Here is a 21452-nt window from a genome sequence, read left to right as displayed (position 1 = left end):
AGGATGCTGCACCGCCTTTAAGTGCCGCTCGCCGCATTTAGCAGCGTGCTACCCATACCCGGGTTCCCCGCCAACACTGTGCGCCTCGGGACTTAAGGACCTTATTTTTATCCAGTTATTTCACCCTAGTATTCAGAACCGTGGCTGGAACCTGGCAGGCATGAAATAGACACTTATGAATGAATGAACGTTAACGAAGAAAAAACAAAGGAGCAGTCAGCTTCCTTTGGTTCGAAGGCGGGAGTGCAAGGAGAGGCTTGGACTTGAACCGAGTCGCCCCGGGACGCGTATCTCCCGGGCACGCCGCTTACAGGATGGGCCAGCAAGCGCTCCCTTTGGCCCCCAGCGCGCCTGCGCGGTCCTGGCGGCCCCGACCCCGGGCGCGCAGCGACGCCCCCTCCCCGGTCCTTCCCTCTAACAAGCCCTCCCACTCGGGTCACGGAGTTGAGCGCGGGGTTAGGAGTGCGCAGGCGCAGTGGGCGGCGGAAGTCGCGATCAGGAAGTCAAGAGAGGCAGGGGCCGCCCCGCTTTGCGTAGGGCCCCGTGCTCCTCCTCCTGCTCCCGCGTGCCGCCCACTCCATCTCACGTGGGGCCCAGCTCCGCCCCACCTGTGCGGGCCGCCACGCGGCTGCCACGTCCCGCGCGCTGCCATGGCCCTCGACCCCACAGGTACGGGGCGGGAGGCGGGGGTTGCGGAGCCTCGGGGGCGTGTGGCGGGCGTGGGGCAGGGGCCGGGCTGGAGGTGGCGCGGCGCTGAGGCCGCCCCGCCCTCCCGCGTCCCTGGCGCCCGGCCCGCCGGCCCTCGGCGCGAGGGTTCGGGGATGGCTGTCCGACCGTGGCTTGCGGACGTTTTCCCCCCAGCGCCTGCCTCCTTGTCATCATGCTCTTTGCACAGTTTGGGGCACAGGCTCCTTTAAATATCTGTGGTCTGACTTGAACACACCGGTCAGGACGAGGGCCCGTTTCTCTGGAAAGTGTCCCCGGACTCCCGGTCCCGTCCCCTTAACTTTGACGCGCCCTCCTGGTGCTGCGCGGCGTCAGTGCCCGCCTCCGACGCCGTCCTCAGGGATCCCCTGCGGTACCCGGCGCGGAGGATGCTCGCAGAGTTGCGGGTCTGGGGGGAGTGATGGTTGACTTTAGGACATTCCCTTCGTTTTATGGATGTGAAAACTCAAGGCGGTGGGAGGAGGAATGGCTTCCAACCTTTGGAGAGCCAGAAGTGAAACAGCCCCTTTGGTGACTCAGGGAGAAGGAAATAGACGTGTAGCTGACAAGTCTTGTGGCTGGGGGAGCTGAGTCCGGGTGGGACTCAGAATCCCACGTCCAGCCCGGGCTGCCGGCCGTGCTGTCGTTTGAGTCCTTATGGAGTAAACAGATACTTGTTGCCACCTCACTGTGTGTTGTGTCTTGTTCTAGGCCCTAGGAAACTAGTGTATAGGACAGAAAATCCCTGCTCTGTCTAGATCTTGTGTTCTAGTGGTGGAAGAAAGAAGACAGCACCCCTCTCCCCGTACACACTTTTACAGATTGTGGTAAACATGAAGAAAATAAGCGGTGACAGAGGTAGATGGTAAAGCGAGGACCACTTTAGGTGGAAGGGTCAGTGAAGAGCACTAGGAGGAAGTGTCATGTGAATTGGCATCTGAAGGACCAGAGGAAGCAGTCCTGTAAAGAGGTGAGGAACCAGTATGCTAAGGTGCTCCAAGGTGCAAGTGCTTAAACGATTTGATTGGAGTGAGGGCCAGAGTGTGGAGGAGATCTGTCAGGAAAGATGCTGGGAAGGTAGGCAGAACGTAGATGCTGCAGGGCTTGAGCGGTGATAAGTAAGCATTTGGACTTTTCCTGATGTTATCAAAAACGTGTGGAGGGTTTTAAAGAGGGCAGTGACATAATATGATACGTTATGCCTTTACTACCCTGGTAGCAGTGGTAGCATTGTAGAGGGGCCCTGAGAGGAAGGTTAAGATGGTAGCAGCAGTCCAGGCCAGATATGTTGGTATGTATTGGCCTGGGCTGGTATTAGGAAGAAATGGAAAGAAAGACAAAGCTTCGGAAGATGTTTTGATGGAGAAATTGACAGGACTTGCTGTTGCATTGAATAAGAGTGGTGAGCGAAAGGGAGGCATGAAGAGTAATTCCTAGGCTCTTGACTTCAGCTGGGTGGCTGGTGATGGTCCAGTCTAACAACACGATGCTCATTGGAAATTCAGATGAAAGCAGACATGGAAACAAGATTGGAATGGAAAGTAAGGAAGTGGACCCAGCAAGTAGGACGATTTTTAAAATATTTCTTTGTTTAAATATCAGGATAGAAATGTATTGAAGTCAGTTTTTTTCTTTTTAAACTTAATTTTTGTTTGGTTCATAGGTTGAAACATAGGTTCATATTTTGATATTCCTCTTGCTTCTTACAGTACACAGTGGTATGTTTCTGAGTAGATGAGTAGATATGCCAAATGAAGCTTATATAGCAAAATCTCTTTTCTCATTGGTTTATGTTAGGTTTAAAAAAATCTTTATACAAGTTTGATTTTCATTTGGCAGCAGCTTTTAACTAACTGCCATTTTAACTAACTGTCCATTTTTCTCAAGAAATTCTGAATCCAACAATGAAATGCAGGTTGCATACTTATATGTAGTTTTATTTAAGCAATTTTGCTTTCTGTGAATGTAGAGGTAATACCAGCACTCTTTGGAAGCTTATCAGCCATAATTACGTTCCCTATTTTCTCTTACTATTTGAGTGCAAAGAGAAAAAGCTGGAGAGTCCAAAACACCCAGGGAAAGTGTGAGGGAGAGAGAAATTTTTTAAAAATACTAGTTGCTGTTTGCACTTGCACAAGTTCAGAATTACTTTGCCCAAGCCTCTGGAGGTTTAAAATAGTCCACGGGCAGTTCTAACATGCAGAGGAGAAACACGGCTCTGAAATCTCCCAGGTTTATTGACTTGATCTTCAGCTTTGTTTTCTTATCAGCCTAATCTCCCTGCTCCTAGGGAAGTTCTCCCTACATCTGTAGCTGTAAACAGGACCTTTGATCACATAGTAATGATTCAAGAAATACACAGTATAGTTCATTCTCCTATAAAAGGACTTAAGCAGTTAGTCTTATTCCAAGTTATAACGTTACCAATTTATAACTCTTTCTGCAAGTATTGTATTTATTTTAAAAATCCAGTCAAACTTAGGTGATTGAAATTTTAGAGGTTGTTTATTGATCACCTATAGAAAGGGTGTTACAAGTGGTGCTTGTTGAAGTAGAATTTCCAAAAAGGTAAAATGATTACTTATGCTAATACAAAGTGAATATGTGTTGAAGATTTTCTTCAACTCAGTAATTAGTAAGGGAACCAGTAAAATGTAAAAAACATTCCAAAAAGCATTGAAAAGGTAGATACTAGAATATGTCATAGATTGTTGGCTTAGATAAAAGCTGGTTAATTAGGGCCATAAATTGTCATTTTGGGGGTTATCTTTCCCACTGGTCAGATATTATTTCTATCTCTGTTGGGCAAAGTTCTAGAATTTAACCTCTGCTCCTAACAAGTTGTAAAATAGCCCAGTCATGGGAAGTCCAGCCCAGTGATGTCCTGAAAGGACACCCAGTTAAGCCTTTGCTGCTTCCAGAGTCCAGAGAAATCATCTGACATGATTATATTCCCAGATGACAACTCACAGGAACCTGGGCCTGAGAAGTTTGATTTCTTACTTTTTCTAACAACTGGAAGAGATTCCCTTCTCCTCTGTTTTTCTTCTACCTTTTCCTCTTTGAGCAGGGTAGGTAGTTTCCCTGCCCCGTCTATTAGGGTGGATTCACAGTGTGGGCAGCAGGAGAGAAGTTCCCTTAAGTGTGTGTGTGTGTGTGTGTGTGTGTGTGTGTGTGTCCGTCCGTCCCTCCATGGGTGTTTTCTTCCAGAAGTCTAATAAGGGGAAGAACGTGGTAGTGAGCAGGCTCAGGGGTGGGAATTGGGCTCAAGAATTTCGTGACTTTCCATGAGTAAGATGTGTGTATCTTGGGAGGATGGCATTATGGCCGCTCTTGGAATACTTAGGTTGCATGGGTTCTTTTAATGGTTCCCATGGAGATGGAGGTAGATGAGCTTTAGGTATACCAGCACCCTCAGTCACTGGAAGATTCTGCTTTTCAAGTTAGACATCTAAACGGTTGGGAGAATCTTTTTTTTTTTTTTCCTGAGCATTGTGTGATTAATATGGAAAAATACTGTAATGTAGTTGATTTGAAAATTTTTTATTTTGTTATTGCTTCTGTGTTTTCACAGTATCTGGTTACACACAAATTATATTCAAGTTGAGAGCTAAAAAATCTGACTTCCCACGTTTTATGTATTGCTAAGCTCAAATCATGTTTGCACTAGAAAATATATTGCTTTTGTCTCATTAGATTAACAACCTGAAATTGTTCTCTGAAATTTATTTATTTTTAAAATTTATTTATTTCGGCACGTGGGATCTTCGTTGCGGCATGCGGGATCTTTCATGGCGGCCAGCGGGCTCTAGAGCACATGGGCTCAGTAGTTGTGGCCCACGAGCTTAGTTGCCTGACCAGGGATCTAACCTGAGTCCCCTGCATTGGAAGGCGGATTCTTAACCACTGGACTGCCAGGGAAGTCCTGTGTTCTCCGAAATTTAAAAACGCTGGCATTAGCAGAGAGCACAGGAGAGAGAGTAGCATTGAAGTCAAAGAGAGATGTGTTTGGAGGCCCTGTGGGGTTTGGAGTGTGATCATGAAATGTCTCCTAAACCCGTTGCTGGAGTTTGAATTTTATCCAAGAATAACAGGAAGACGCTGCAAGTGCAAGAGAGTGACAGGTAGAACTTTCCTTCATTGTGTGTTGATCTGACTTTTGATCAGATCCCGAGAGAGACCTCAGCTGAACCATCTGCATTGGGGCATCACACCTGGAGGCATGGGAGGTCCGTCCCTCATGGGTGGTTGTAATTTTGACCACCCGGCCAAGGTCTCGTCCCATTTCATTGCTATATTTTTTCCTCTCTTGTAATTAATAAGTAATCTGTGGGGAGACCGTTGAAGACCATGCAGATGTTCATTCCTCATCAAAAATCCCCCTTTGATTGAGCCTCCATTGATGATTTTTGCCCGATTCAGTCTTTCCTGTGATGGTTACAGAATGATGGTTTTCTACCTCCAGTGCTCTCTCCACGTTTATTAGATGGTTGTTGACATTTTGCTGTAGACAAGAAACCATTTTGTTTCTTACTGATTTATAGATTTGTTATTGGTGTGGACTCATGAATTTCTATCTTCTCCATGGTTCATCATTTGTTACTGTGTGTAATTATTTTGGTACTCACGTTTTCTCAGATTTGACCAGTGAGAGTTTGTTCAAACCAGCTTCTGGGTCCTTGGGACGTGCTCCCATCATTTTTTGAGCATTTCCTTTTTTTCTCACACAGGATATCTCTGGCTCCTGTAGGACCTTCCCTGGCCCAGCCATAGAATTACTCATTTCTCAGACAAGCCCTGGTTCCTTTACTTGGGCACGGTATTGAGGAACGAGATTCGGGCACCCGGGCACCACTTGAGTGTTTTATGTGCAGGTGATTTATTTATGGAGTGTTCTTAGGAAGAACCTGCCAGGGAGGGAGGGGAACAGGAGCAGGAGGGGAGGAAGCTGAGTAAGGGTGTGCTGCAGGTCTTGTCCTGCTTTGGAGGCAAGGGAGCTGGGCATTGTGATGCCTGTCAGCCCAAGCCCACTGCAGGGATAGGGAGAGGGGACTGCGAGAAGGAAAACCGCCAAGTGCTCCCATGCCCCAGGGCGGTGCTGGGAAGGTTGCAGGTGTGATGCTTCAGGTTCTCTCCTCCAGGAGGCACCTGTGTTCCCCGCCACGGGAGGGACACCAGCTGCATCCTAAAAATAACTTATGTGAATCTGTTAGGAACCTTAGTTTGGGTAGTGAGAGCTTGGATCAGATAGGCAGTTCAGGTAGGAAGGGGTACCCTTGCACACATACGTAAATACACATAGATGTGTGTACTGCGTCCAGGTGTAAAGTATCTTGGGGTTGTGGTAAAAAAGTTTAAATATACCTAACATATGCCAAATTGTTTTTGTTTTTCCTCTAGGCCATTTGACATGCTGCTCCTTCTTTTTGGAATTTTTCCCTTTCTGCCCCACCCCCACACCTGTCTAAGTCTTGTTCATTTTTTAAAAAAATCAATTACAGAGGATGCTTTCCCTGATGGTCACCACTCTCTAGTGTTTTGCAAATTTTTTTTTAATATTTGGAATTTTTAAAACCACCAAAATATCAAATAACCTGGGTATGGAGTTTCTTTCATTCTAATCTAGAGTTTTTTCCTTGAGAAATAGAATGGGGTATGTCTATATGTATCCTATAACTTGAGAGATGAAGAAAAATCTGATGTGAAAATGGGAATATTTCCTTGCGTGGTGACCAGTAAATGTCTCATATGGTTCCGTATCTTTAACTATAGTAGCGAAAGGGTGATTAGAAAGGATAGTCCAGTTAATTACACCTAGACTGCAAGACATTCTCCACCAGCCCCAGGAGGCGCGCTGTACTGTTATGCAGTTAGCACCGAATTGAATTTGGGAATGAGTAGCACTGACTTGTTTCAGACTTTGCCAGTAACCTCAGGTCCTTTAAGAATTCTGAATGGCATAATCTGAGATTTGAGGATGAGGGGCAGGGAGACTAAGATGTATCAGAAGCTGAGGCTGCTTCACGGCTTATACTTGTATGTTTTTAAATACTTCCAGCTGGTCTCAAGGGGTTCTTGACTCAGCGCAGAAAGTTCATGTTTCATTGACTCGATTAGTATGGTTATTTATCTCTAGGGGTGTTAATGCTATATTTGTAGGAATCTCTAGGTGTATAGGTGTCAGAAACACAAGGACCTTAGACTTGATAGAAGTGGGCCACACAAAATGTGCCCAAATAAGAACGTTGATTCCCAAATTAACCTCCCCCCAGCAGCCCCCCGTTATACTTTTACATTTGTAATTAAAGAGTTTGAGGGAAAACATTTTTAAGAGCGTGGTGTTTACTATCCTGCATTGTGTTTTTGCTAAAGAACTGTTACTGTGAGGTTTTCCAGATTAAAGGATTTGTTAATTAACTAAATATGATTATTTGAAAGACAGAGTTTTAAATGTTTATGCTGCAGCATAAGGTACATCAGTGTATAAACAGTCCTTAGCATGTTGCTTGGTACATAGTAGGTGCCTGATAAGTGTTTAACAGAATGAATATCAAATGAATGAATATATTTTTTCAGCTATCAGTATAATGATTATCAAATATAGAAAATTTAAATACATGTGTCATTTATTAAATAGTTTTATTGCATGTTTACCATATGCTAGAAGTTAGAGGGAGTTATGGAGGTTAATGAGACATGGTCTCTGACCTCATTATACTTAAGTTTCGTGCAGTGTTTTTATTTTATTTTATTTTTTTATATCTTCCAGTCACTTAGGCTGGGCAGCCAGGTGAGGGAAGGGGTCTTGGGCTATGCCCCTTAACCCTTGGGTGTCTGGCATGATACGCCTGTTTTCTTTCTTTTAAAAAATTTATTTATTTTATTTATTTTTAAAAATTTTTGGCTGCGTTGGGTCTTCGTTGCTGCGCGCGGGCCTTTGCTAGTTGTGGTGAGCGGGGGCTACTCTTTGTTGCGGTGTGGTGGCTACTCTTTGTTGCGGTGTGGTGGCTTCTCTTGTTGCAGAGCACGGGCTCTAGGCTCATGGGCTCAGTAGTGGTGGCTTGCAGGCTCTAGAGTGCAGGCTCAGTAGTTGTGGCGCACGGGCTTAGTTGCTCCGTGGCATGTGGGATCTTCCCGGACCAGGGCTCGAACCCGTGTCCCCTGAATTGGCAGGTGGATTCCCAACCACTGTGCCACCAGGGAAGCCCCGTGCAGTGGTTCTTAATCTAGAATATGATATTCGAATTATTTGGGGAGCTTTTAAAAATACCAATGCCTGGGTGTTACCCCAGCATCTCTGTTTTAACTGGTCAAGGGTGGGACCCAGACATCACAATTTTTAAAAGCCCTCTCAGGTGTGGTTGTTAGATGCAGCCAGAATTGAAAACTTCTGGTACCAAACCCTGTCTTAGTCTGCTTGGGCTGCCACAGTAACATTCCACAGACTCGGTGGCTTAAACAGTGAACATTTATTTTCTCGCAGTTTGGGAGGCTGGGAGTCCGAAGTCAAGGTGCAGACCGATTTGGCTACTGGTTCTTCCCCTTCTTTACAAGGCCACCTATCAGATTAGGGCCCCACTCATATGAGCTCATTTAACTTTAATCACCCCTCCAACTACAGTCATTTTGGGTTTAGGGCTTCGACATGAAAATGGTGGTGGTGGGGACACAGTTCAGTCCGTAGCAACCATTGATCTAGCAGGAGAAGATTTCGTAGGTAGTGTGCTGTGCTGTGTTCTAAGTCCACGCGTGATTAGAGCCATAGCATTTGTGCATGAAACACCGTGGGGTTAGAGGGTGGAGAATTTGCTTTCAGGTGCTGGGGTCAGGGAGCACTTTGGGTAGAACAAGAGTTTAGTGTGATGTTAAATAAGTAAACTTTGATAAGGAAATAAGAGGTAGGAGATGGAAAATAAAGACAGAAGATTGAGCTTGAGTTTGACTTGACTAGTGATTTGCTGGGTGGTGATGCAAGATTGCTTTGAGCTTTGTAAGCCTCAGGTTCATAACTCCTGCTCCTGCCTGTGATGGTGTTTGTAAAATGATCCCTTCTGCCACCACTTTTTCCTTCCTTCTGAAAATATTTATTGTGCTTTTTCTGTGTACTATATAACTCTAAGCTGACTTTTTTTTTTTTAAGCTAAGAAGGAGAATATAACCACTGGGGTGGCAGAATAAAGATTTAAACTATAGAAATTTTAAGTTGAAATTCTGATGCTGGTGGGACTTGGGAATTACTAACAGATACTTGAAAATGTGGGCCGAGTAGATTTGGAGATGTAGACAAGCACTGAGAACACAGCATAAAAAGTACCATTTTTAAGGTGGAGCCTTGTGGGATTGCCGCGGGAGGAATAGGAGCAGAGCTTACTTAGGGAGTGTTTATACTTTTTTCAGTATTACCATAGTTCAGAATATTTTTGAGACTCCTTTAGATTTGCCTTCAGCCTCTACAGTACACATATCTTAATATCTTAATTATTTATCTTAATATCCTCATTTTGGTAAATTTTTGTGCTGAAGGTGAACTTGAATTTCAGCCAAGGTTAGCCAGAGGCAGTCTGGTGAAGGTGGTGGGAAGAAAGTTGTATTGTGGAACTGGTTTTGACTCAGAACTCAGACTGGCTCTGAAGGCCATCCTGAGAAAGATGTGAGTGATTTGAGCAAGGGTTGAATCTTTGAAATAAGTGAATAAGGTCTCAATTTAAAAATAATTCCCTTGCTGTGTTATCAAAGTGGTCCATGTGTTTTGTTAAATTTTATGAACTCTTACAAGATGGAGGGGAAGAACTGGTAGAGCTAGTGTGGCCAGAGGCAGTGAGGAGCATTCGTAAGGATGCAAGTAGCCCACTGTGTTCCAGACGCACACTGGAGGGAAAATAAATCGGGTGTGTTGCTGGGAGGCCCAGGCATGCTGTCATTTATTCCTTCTGTTTCCCGTAATAACACGGCTGATTTTCTATTAGATATCAATGGGAAATTGTGCTAGTAGCAAAAGACAGTCTTGAAGTTTTACCAAATAAAGTAAATGTGAAGCCTTTTCATTTAAGACATTATGGCCACAATGGAGATTGCAGTGCTTTTGTAAAATTGGCATGTCTTCTTGCATAAGTCGATTTCCTGCTTTGGTATACTTTTAGTCTTGTCCCTTTCTGGCCTCATCTTGGTTAAAGCAATGTGGGTGGAAGAGGAAGTTTTCACACCTAGCAATCTGCAGAATCTGAGGTCCAAGAAATAGGTGCTTTGGGGAAATGGGCACATGTGGCGTGAATGAGGTGGTTACTACCAGTGGAAGCTGATAGGACAGAGGAGTACAAATGTAGCACAATGATTGTGGGAAGTCCGTGGTGTGTGACCCAGAAGCAGAGCAGAAATAGGCACATCTTCATTGATGTGCTTTCTGGGTTTTATAAGTTTGAGCTTATAGAAAGATTCTCTTGTCACTGACTGACCTGATATTTGATGTTTATTCTCTGTGAAGGTACTTTTCAGCCAACTGACAAATCAGTCCTTTTGCTTTTTTTTTTTTTTTTTTTTAATAATTTTCTCCATGGTCAGAATCATTTAGCTTTACTTTCTGATCAAGAAATGTGAAGTTTTGAATTTTGATTGTTCAAAACGATGCTTCTGAAACCAACAGTCTTCTTGCCCAAGGGTTCTTTCAGGCTTCACCGTGACTTTGGAAGCTCACAGGACCTTGTTTGCTGAAGTCCCCTGAAATAGGCCACTGCCCCAGGTGAGGGGTCGGGTTGTGTAAGAAGATTTGGGGCCTGCTCTTTTATCAGAGGCCTGGGTTATATCCCCTCTGTGAGTCTCCATGTTTTTATGTGCAAAACGGAATTCAAATACTTAACCTGAGGGGGCTTTAAGAAGACTAAAGGGTATTCCTGGCCTTCATCTTGAGGTTTCATAGCCAGAGGCTGTTGGGGGGAAAATCTTTTCTGCTATGGATTTTCTTTGTTTTGTCGATTCAAGTGTGGCTTGAAGGGAAGACAGTGGGAAAGGGACACTGATCTTCCCTGTGTTTGTTTTCCCAGTCTCTGTACCACTGCCCGCCCACCCCTTTTTCTATTACACTGTTGCTGTAGAAGTGGGTATGACTGAGCTGGCAGACACAGGAAAGTCTGGTTGGGACATCAGTGTCTTTGAGCACTGAGACCGGAGTCCTCCTGGGCTCCTGGTGTGAAGCACGCAGTGCAAAGGTACCAGTGGAGAGCTCTGGTCCTGCTGTATTGTACACAATGCTATCTGCCTGGGTCCTTCATTTGGAGACTGTTGGTAGCTGGTATAGAAGAGAGACTTAAGGTAGAAACCGTTGCTAATAAGAACAGTTTTGCACATTTACTACAAGCATTTTTCTTACTTTTCCTCCAGAGTAAACAGTAGCATGGAAATGTCTGCGGGAACAAGTAAGTGCAACTAGGAGGTTCCAAAAAAGACAAAAAAGTGGCATTATCTAGATAACAATTAAATTAATTACATTAGAACATTTTCAGTGTTGAAAAGGCATTCCTTGCCCTTCCGGTGGTGTCACTTCTTTCCAGTGGAAGATTCTGTGATGCTCTGAGTTGCATCACAGTTATCTTTGTGGATTCATGGCAAGTGCTGCTGTCATTTGCCTTGTAATTGAGGATGGCATGTTGCAGGAACACGTGAGCCCCAGAGCAAAGTCTGAACTAACAAAGTCAGCCAGTGAAAAAGGTGAAAATTGACTTTCAGGTGATGATAGAATGTTGAGAATTTAGAGCTTTGGAAATTTTCCCTGGTGGTGTTATCCTGATTCTTCATCTCAGTATAAATTCATGTGACTATAGAGTAGCAAATTCTCAAAATTTGATTTTTTTGTAGGCTTTGGTGCAAATGTATAACATATGCATCATATTGACATTGAGGGAATCACTCTGTAATTTTGTGAATAAAAAATGCCATATCTATAATATTTGTAGTGTTGAAGGAAACTTTGAAATATGTATACAATCATAATTAATTAAAAATTGACATTTAATGATCGGTATGCCACCAAGTGGTATCAGAATTAATTATATATTTTTAAGTCTGGTTTGTTTTTTTGGGGGGGTGGGCTGCATGGCATGGAGGATCTTAGTTCTCTGATCAGGGATAGAACCTGTGCCCCCTGTAGTGGAAGCGCAGAGTCCTAACCACTGGACCTCCAGGGACTTCTCAAGTCTGTTATTTCTGATTTAACACCAAGAGTGTAGAAAATCTAAAGCAATATTTTTATGATTCTAGAATTTTCTTTGCCATAGGAGATTTTAGAAGAACGATCAGAAGGAGTTCTTGCAAGCCATTTAAAAAATGTTTCTGGAGGAATGTTATAACCTAGAATTTATAATGTAGGTAAATTTAGGTAATCAGTATTATAATTTACTTATGGAAAAAATGGTTCAGTATCACAAAGCTATGTCTTTATTCAGGGAACTAATTTAAAAAATTAGTACTTTATCTAAGACCACTGCAAGATGTGTAGAGAAAGAGTGGTTTCATCAGGACACATTATAGGTGAGTTGTATAGATTAAAACTGTATGAGTGAAAGGAAGAGATCACATTCTGAAATAGATTATATAAAGTAGATCAGCATATCGCAGTATTTCTTCTAATCTGTTCGATAATAATACTGTTAATTACTGATGCCTAAATATGGTTTGCACTATAGACAAGGAGAAAAGAAGTGTGTGGAGACTGCCCCAGTTTTATTGTCTTCCCTCCAAATAGATACCAGCTTTCCACTCACAGGATGTGTCACAGGCACTTCAAATTCAGCTTGTCTATCCTGAATCACCCTCCCACCTGGGGTTTCTTTTGTCTCCCTGTCTCAGTGAGTGTTCACATCATTTCATTTGGAGCCAGAAAACTGGGAAGCCCGCCTTGACTCATCCTGGTTCCTTAGCCCCTCAGGTCCCACCACTCCTCCAGAGCCTCCCTCTCAATCTGTCCTTTCTCTCCACCCATACTTGCAGTTCCTTCTGCATGCTAGTGTTCTTTTTCTCATCTTATAGCAGCTCTGGCAAAGCTAAGGAAAAAGAGACGGCATAAATCAATAGTGTAGGCCAGAGTTCAGCAATCTATACCCTGGGCAGAATCTGGTAAGGCCTGTAGGCTGTGAATGGTTAGTAACATTTTCAAAGGGTTGTTAAAAATAAATAAATAAATAAATAAATAAAAGGAGTATACATGACTGAGATGGTTTGTAGCCTACAAAGCTTGAAGTATTTACACTCTGGTCCTTAACAGAAAAAGTTTGTTGACCCCCTGGCATAGGTAGTGAAAACTGGGATACAGTTATAGGTGTAGTAAAGAGGAAAAAGTCATGTGAACGTTTTCATATCATTATTTTGAAATTTTAGATGAAATGGATAGTTTCCTTTAGAAATACAAACTTACTAAAAACTGCAACTGACTCAGGAATAAATAGAAAGCCCTTAGAAAATTGGATCAGTAGTTAAAACTCTGTGTCTATCTCCCACACACATACATACTCCCAAACCCTGACTAAACCAGGTACACACACACATGTACACGTATACACATATACATGGCAGGATATTGGCTTATGTGATTGACTGTTGGGCAGGTCTGAAATGTGTAGGGCAGGGTGTCAGGAAGGGCAGCTCTGGAACTCCTGGTCATGAGCCAAAGCTGTGGTCTGCAGGTGGAATTCTTTAGGAAAATCTCAGGTGTGCTCTGAAGGCTTTTCAACTGATTGAACCAGGCCCACTCAGATTTTCTAGCATGATCTTCCTAAAGTCAACTGATTAAAGACGTTAATCACATCTGCAAAATACCTTCCCAGCAACAGCTGGATTAGTGTTTGTGTGACTACCTGGGGACTAGCACATCACCAAATTGACTCATAAAGCTGACCATCACAGGTGGTTTCTACCAAACTTTCAAAGGATTGGTAATAATCTTGATTTTTATCCAAAGGGGTCCAGAGAGTACAAAAAGAAGTCCCTAATGTATTGTTTAAATAATGTGACTTTGATACCAAAACAACACAAAGATAGGAGAGCAAAGTCACAGGCAGATCTCAACATGAGGATAACTTCAAAAATTCTAAGCAAAATTTGAGCACTCAAGACAGGTGCTGCTGGTTACTACTCACTGTTCTTCTAAAAGACATAGAATTGAAAACAAAAGGTACAGAGCTTTCCTGATGATTGTCTATATAGAAATTGGAGGACTTCCCTGGTGGCGCAGTGGTTAAGAATCCACCTGCCAATACAGGGGAAACGGGTTTGAGCCCTGGTCCGGGAAGATCCCACATGCTGCAGAGCAGCTAAGCCCATGCGCCACAACTACTGAGCCTGTGTGCCACAACTACTAAAGCCCGCGTGCCTAGAGACCACGCACCACAATGAAGAGTAACCCCTGCTTGCCGCAACTAGATAAAGCCCATGCGCAGCAATGAAGACCCAATGCAGCCAAAAATAAATAAATAAATAAATAAATAAATTTATAAAAAAAGAAATTGGAAGAGAATCTTTTGGCAGAGTATTAGAATTAATGAGAATTAAGTAAGGTTGTATTGGTTACAAGGACAATATAAAAAATTTAGTTGAACCTATATACCAGCAATAAATAATTACATATTATTTATGAAAAGATACCTTTCCTGATAGAAATAAATCTAATAAAAGATGACTAGTATCTTGAAGGAGAAGGTTATAAAACTTCTTGTCTACTTAATTATTTAATTTCTGATAGTTAATGTTTTAAAATCACCCACTGTGAGTATAGATTTGTATCATGTTTTAAAGTTAACATATTATCAATTGAAGTAAAATATATATACAGTGAAATTTACAGATTGTGAGGTTTTTTTTAAATTAATTTATTTCTGGCTGCTTTGGGTCTTCATTGCTGTATGAGGGCTTTCTGTAATTGCGGTGAGTGGGGCTACTCTTCATTGCGGTGCACAGGCTTCTCGCTGTGGTGGAGCACGGACTCTAGGCCTGCGAGCTGCAGTAGTTGCGCACGTGGGCTTAGTTGCTGCACGGCATGTGGGATCTTCCCGGACCAGGGCTCGAACCCGAGTCCCCTGCGTTAGCAGGCAGATTCTTAACCACTGCGCCACCAGGGAAGCCCAGATTGTGTTTTGATAAGTGCATACACCCCAAACAGGACATCCCTCAGAGAATATCCGTCTCAATGCCCATGGATAACTAGTGTTCTGATTTTTATCATTGTAGATTAGTTTTTCATGTTCTTGAATCCTATGATATATACTCTTGTGTCTGGCTTCTTTTTCTCAACAGAATTTTTGAGATTCACCCAAGTTGAGTAAACCAGTAGTTCATCCTTTTGTAGTGCTAAATAGTATTCAGTGGACATTTAGGTTGTTTCCAGTTTGGGGCTATCATGAATAATGCTTCTATAAACTGACTTGTACAGGTTGTTTTCTGGACATATATTTTCGTTTATCTTGGGTAAATGAATACCTAGGGAGTAGAAAATAGGCTATATTTTCCATATATATATAGTATATATATATATATATATACTATATATATATATATATACTATATATATAGTATATTTAACTTTATAACTTAACAAGCAGGTTTCCAAAGAAGTTTATCATCTCACACTCCCGCCTGCATGTATGAAAGTTCCAGTTGCTCCATGTTTCTTCCTTACATTTGGTGTCATTAGTGTTTTTCATTTTAGTCATTCTGGTGGGTGTGAAATGACATCATAGGTTTCATTTGCATTTTCCTAATGGATAATGATTTTGAGCACCTTTTCATGTATGTATTTACAGTTTTTTGTATCTTCTTTTTGAAGTGTCCACTATAGCCTTTTGCCTCCTTTTTATTGGGTTTGTATTTTTGTTACTGATAATTAGGAGTTTTTTAATATATTCTAGAGTCAAGTCCTTTGTCAGATACATATATTTTGCCTGTTTCTAATTGGATTGTTTTCTTATGGTCGAGGGTAAGCAAGTCTAAATATTCTGCAAATACATAAAGATCTTCTCCTATGATTTCTTCTAGAAGTTTTTTTTCCTTAACTTTTTATTTTGAAATAATTACAGACTCACAGAAGTTATAAAAAATACTAATGTGTAGAGTCTCTTGTGCCCTTCACCTTGCTTCCTCCAACAGTGAAATCTTATGTAACTGTAGTACAAATATCAAAAGCAGGAAACTTGACGTTGATCCAATACAGTTAACTAGACGGTAGACCTTTTTGGTTTTCACCAGTTTTTATATACATGCATATGTTTGCGTGTGTGGTTCTATGCAGTTTTACTCCATGTTCCTGTTCTTAAAGGGAAAGCATTCAGTCTTTTACCATTAAGTATGATGTTAGCTATAGATTATTTGCAGATTCTTTGTTAGATTGAAGAAGTTTCTTTCTAGTCCTAGTTTACTGAGTTTTGTTTGTTCATTTTTAATGAATAGTGTTGAATTTTATGTGTTTTTTCTGCATCAATTGATGTGATCTTACGGCTTTCCTTTTTTACACTATTAATATGATAGATCACATTGATTGTTTTTCAAATAGTGAACCAACCTTGCATCCTTGGAATAAAGCTCACTTGGTGTGGTGTGTTTTTCTTTTTATATATTGCCAGATTTGATTTGCTAATATTTTGTTAAGGATTTTTGCATCTGTATTCATGAAGGATATTAGGTGTTTTTTTAAAATGTTGCTTTGCTTTTGGTATCTGAGTAATGCTGTCCTAATAAAATGTGGTGGATTCAACCAACTGCCATTGTGTAATACTGTAGTACCCATGTATTGGAAAAAGTCTGCGTATAAGTTGACCCTCACAGTTCAAACCCATGTTGTTCAAGGGTCAACTGTATTGGTTTGAGACTTTAAATATGAGCATTTATTGCTATAAATGTCCCTATAAACACTGCTTCAGCTTTGTCTTACAAATTTTGATATGTTATACTTTCATTTTTATTCAGGTCAGTGTATTCTTTTACTTCCTCTTTCGACTTATGAATTATTTAGAAGTGTGTCATTTAATTTCCAGGTATCAGGAGGTTTTCCTGCTATCTTTCTGTTACTACTCTCTAGTTAACTCCATTCCATTTGATTTATCTGTAGGGTTTCTGAATTTATTTCTTAGTTTTTTTAAGTGGTTGTTCTAAAGATTACATTATGCATACATAGTTTATCACAGTCTACTAGCATCAACATTTTATCTTGCAAATAGAATGTAGATATCTTACTACCACCAAAGTTGCTTTATCCTTTTTCCTTTATCATGAAGTCATCTTTAATATTATCTCTATATACATTGAGAATGCTATAATTTTTGCTTCTGTCAAAAATAATTTTTAAAATTCAAGAAAAGAATAGTTTATTACATTTATCCTTTATGTTGCCCTTTCTTCATTCCTGTTGTTCTGAGTTTCCTTTTGTTAATATTTCCTTCCTGTCTGAATAACTTCCTCTAGCCATTCTTTTACAACAGGTCTGCTAGCAAGAAATTACCTTAGCTTCCTTTCCTCTGAGTTATGTTTATTTTATCTTCAATCCTGAAAAACATTTTTTTCTGGTTATAGAATTTTTGATTGACAGGTCTTTTCTTTTAGTACTCGAAAATACTGTGACACTTCCTTCTGGCCTCTGTGGTTTCTGAAGAGAAAGCCTTTGTCTTTTGAATTTTTATTCTGCTATATTTCTCTCTGATGTCTTGAAGTTTTTTTTTTTGAATTTTTGAATTTTATTTTTTTATACAGCAGTTTCTTATTAGTCATCAATTTTATATACATCAGTGTATACATGTCAGTCCCAATCACCCAATTCAGCACACCACCATCCCCTCCCCACCGAGGCTTTCCTCCCTTGGTGTCCATACCTTTGTTCTCTACATCTGTGTCTCAACTCCTGCCCTGCATCTTGAAGATTTTTCTTTCTCATTTTCCGAAGTATGATTATGATTTGTCTGGGTGTGTATTTCTTTTTTTTTTTTTTTTTGCGGTACGCAGGCCTCTCACTGCTGTGGCCTCTCCTGTTGCGGAGCACAGGCTCCGGACACACAGGCTCAGTGGCCATGGCTCACGGGCGCAGCCGCTCCGCGGCCTGTGGGATCCTCCCGGACCGGGGCACAAACCCGTGTCTCCTGCATTGGCAGGCGGACTCTCAACCACTGTGCCACCAGGGAAGCCCAGGGTGTGTATTTCTTTAGGTTTTTAACTGTTTTCTTGAATTGATAGGTTTTTGTCTTTTGACTAGTTTGTAAAGGTGTCAGTCATTTCTTCAAATATTTTTTTCAGCCCTGCATTCTTTTTACCTCTTTTTTTGAGACTGTGGTAAAATCAATGTTAGATCTTTTCTTCTTGTCTTGCAGGTTCCTGAGCCCCAGTTCATTTTTTAAAAAGCCATTTTCTATTTTATAGATTGGAAAGTTATTATTGAATTATTTTCTAGTCCTCTGACTTTTTATTATGTCATTTCCATTTGATTTTTGTATATTAATCTTGTATCTGGAAGCCTTGCTAAACTCATGTACTAGTTCTAGTAACTTTTTGTAGATTCTATTGGATTTTCTATTTAGACGATTATATGATCTTTGAGTAACTATGGTTTTATTTTTTCCTTTTCAATCTGGAAGCCTTTTATTTTTCTTGCCTTACTGCACTGGCTAGAACATCCAGTACAATGCTGAATAGAAATGGTAAGAGCAGACTTCTTTATCTTTTGTTCCTGTTTTAGGAGGAAAACATTCAGTGTTTCACCATTAAATATGATATCAGCAGTGGGTTTTTCTTTAGATGCCGTTTATCCTGTTGAGGAAGTTTCCTTCTGTTCCTATTTTACTGAGGGTTTTAATTAGGAGTGGATATTAGGTTTTAGTCGAATGTATTTTCTGTGGCTTGTTGTCATAACCATGTGTCTTTCCTTCTTTAGTTTTTTAATATGATGAATTACATTTCTTGACTTTTGAATATTAAATGAAGCTTGCAATCCTGGGATAGACCCCACCTAGTCATGAAGTATTATCCTTTCTTGTATTGCTGAATTCAATTTGCCCATCTTTTTTAAAGAGTTTTACATCTGTATTCATGATGGGATATTGGACTGTAGTTTTCTTGTAATGTCTTTATCTGGTTTTGGTATCAGGGTAATGCTGGCTTCAGAGCAGTTTTCTGAAAGAGTTTGTATGGAATTGATATTATTTCTTTCTTAAATGTTTGGCCACATTCACCAGTGAGGCTCTCTGGGTCTGGAATTTTTTTGTGAGAAAGCTTTTAACTACAGATTCAATTTTCTTAATAGATATAGGGCCATACTGGTTATATGTCCTTTTGAGTTAGGTTTGGTTATTTGTGTTTTTCAAGGAATTTGTCCACTTCATCTTCGTTGTCAAATTTATTGACCTACATTTAAAGATCACTTAAATACATTGTTATTATTATATAAAAATGTGTATCGTTTCTGATCTTTGTGACCTCCCTTTCTTACTGGCAAGGTGGTTTATCAGTTTTAATAATGTTTTCAAAGAACCAGTTGTGGTTTCATTGCTCTTCTCTGTCATTTTGCTTGTTTGTTTTGGTTTCTGTTTCATTGATTTATGCTTAGATCTTTATTATTTCTTTTCTTTGCTTTGTGTTTCTTTATTCTTTTTCTAATTTCTCAAGGTGGAAGATTAAGTCATTGATTTAAGACCATCCTTTTTTTCCAATGTAAACTTTTAGTGCTATAAATTTTTCTATCAGTACTGTTTTAGCTGCATCACACAAATTTTGATATATTTTCTTTCATTTCAAAATACTTTCTAATTTCCCTTTTCATTTCTTCCTAGACCCATGGGTTATTTAAAGTGTGTTATTTAGTGTCCAAATGTTTGAAGATTATCAAGAGGCCTTTTGTTACTGATTTCTACTTTAAATACACTGGTGTTGGGGAGCATACTTTGTATGATTTGAATTCTTTTACACTTATTAAGATTTGTTTCATAGCCCAGACTATAGTTTATCTTGGTAAATGTTCAGCTGTTATTGAGTGGAGTATTCTATAAACGTTAGGTCAAGTTAGTTGATGATGTTGTTCAAGTACTCTACAGTTTTAACATGTATATTTAAATGTATGTTTTCTAATATGCCTTATATATTTATACTTGTACATCATGGATTCATTTCATTTGATCAGAATATATTCTCTATTACTTCTTGTGGCAGATTTTATTTTACAAAGAAGGTTACAACAGTATCTTCCCTCCCTCAGGCTCCGTGTGATGTGGCCCTCCCTCCACTGGAGTGTAGGCTGAGCCCAGTGACTTGAAATCAACATAAGGTAGCAGGAACAAGGCTGCACGGCTTCCACGACAGGCTCAGAAATGGCCACCTACCCGCTGTACCCTGTGTAGGTGATTTGGCCTTTCCAGTCCGCATATCAGATAAATATGTGAAGAAAGAAGTCTTCTTGGCGGTAAATCCTCCAGCCCCAGCTTTTGTGGCTATTGAAGTCAGGGCCTGTGGCTGGAGTCTTCCCAGATGAGCCCCAGACACGGAAGCAGAAAAGAGTCACTTCTGCTCTACCTGCCTGAACTCCTGCCCATGGGCTCCCTGTGCATACAGAAGGGCTCTTGTTTTCCATCACCACATTGGATTAGTGGCTTGGTTTGTCGCACTATGATAAAGATCACTTCTTTTTCGGTGGGGTTGAAAAAGAGGAACTTTTCAGTTCCTACATATCTGAAAATATCTTTAATTTCACGGTTAATTGGCTCTGGAATTCTTGGATATAAAGTAATTCTTTCTCAGAACTTTGATGTTATTTCGTCATTATCTTCTTGCATCCACATCTTGCCTGTGAAACATGATGTAAATCTGGTCCTTGTTCCTCTGTGTGGTGATTTTTTTTTTTTCCCTTTTGAAGCTTTTAGGATTTTTGAGCTTCAGATATTTCATCAAAGTGCATTTAGGTGACCTATGATTTGTTTCTTTCTGAGGACTCATGTCTTTTTATTTGCTTCAGTATATTATATTTATTTGAAAATCTTATTTTCTTTACTCTTTTCACCCTCTTAGGAGTTGTTTACTTCTTGATTAATTACAGTTGGGTTCTCCCTTTCACTGTGTTGTCCTTCAACATATTTAGGTGATTCTTGGCTGTTTGGTTGTCGCTGATTTTGTTTGCTTTTTGAGATGCCCTCTTACCCTCTCTACAAATACTGTATCACTTTATAGCTGCATCCAGAGGATGTTGGGAACCAGGAAAAGCTTAGGGGTTCCTGGTCTTAAGTGTCACTAGATAGATACTGAGAGACTTTCTGATCTTTTGGAGATAAGTGCCTGTATTTACTTATTTTACCTGTGGTCTGAAGGCAGCAGAAGAGTGACCTCCTTTGGCTCCTGCTGTGGTATTTCGACCACTAATGCTTTGGTTTCCTCTAGGGATGTCTCCTTCTCCCCATTTCTGCTGCTTCAGAGCATGGAGCATGCTTCCTATTTTTGATATCAGTTTTTCCTGGGGAAAAACTCTGGGGATAAGATTGCCTCCTTTAATCTGATCTCATCTGCCTTTTGCCTTTCAGAATTCCTGATCATTTGGAGGATACTTACCCCTTTGGATTTCAGGGTTCTCTAGGAATTTGAGGAGCAGGTTGGAGTTTGGAGCAGGTGTTCCAGCTCCTGTGTTAGTCTAACTGAGATAGTTCTATTTAAAGTGCACAGAAACCTCCTGTAGTTTGTTTTTCTGTGCACATGAGTTCCACTTTTTCTTCTTCTGCCAGCTCTTTCTTAAGCTACTCTTGTTACTG

At 40.8% G+C, this 21452-nt stretch overlaps 1 protein-coding gene across 7 annotated transcripts in view; it reads left to right on the top strand.

The window, feature by feature from the left end:
* Positions 1-504: 504 nt before the first annotated feature.
* The window catches only part of CMC1 (C-X9-C motif containing 1), an 83348-nt gene continuing 62400 nt past the window's right edge, over positions 505-21452 (top strand). For 2 of the 7 annotated variants that reach the window (XM_028478912.2, XM_028478910.2), the window contains exons 1-2: positions 516-669; positions 19916-20053. Coding sequence is in view for 2 of the 7 variants with exons in the window: in XM_055079747.1 (XP_054935722.1) it covers positions 651-669 (19 nt within the window). In the remaining 5 variants the exon portion in view is untranslated. Of the gene's footprint in view, positions 670-19915; positions 20120-21452 lie in introns of those variants that run through there. The other 5 variants (XM_028478911.2, XM_024116523.3, XM_028478909.2 and 2 more) reach the window with 4 other exon arrangements.

This window comes from Physeter macrocephalus, chromosome 18 (assembly GCF_002837175.3).
Source record: "Physeter macrocephalus isolate SW-GA chromosome 18, ASM283717v5, whole genome shotgun sequence".
In the NCBI taxonomy this organism is placed as follows: Eukaryota; Metazoa; Chordata; class Mammalia; order Artiodactyla; family Physeteridae; genus Physeter; species Physeter macrocephalus.
The sequence above is the reverse complement of the archived record's forward strand: the minus strand, read 5'-3'. Positions and strand labels throughout refer to the sequence as shown.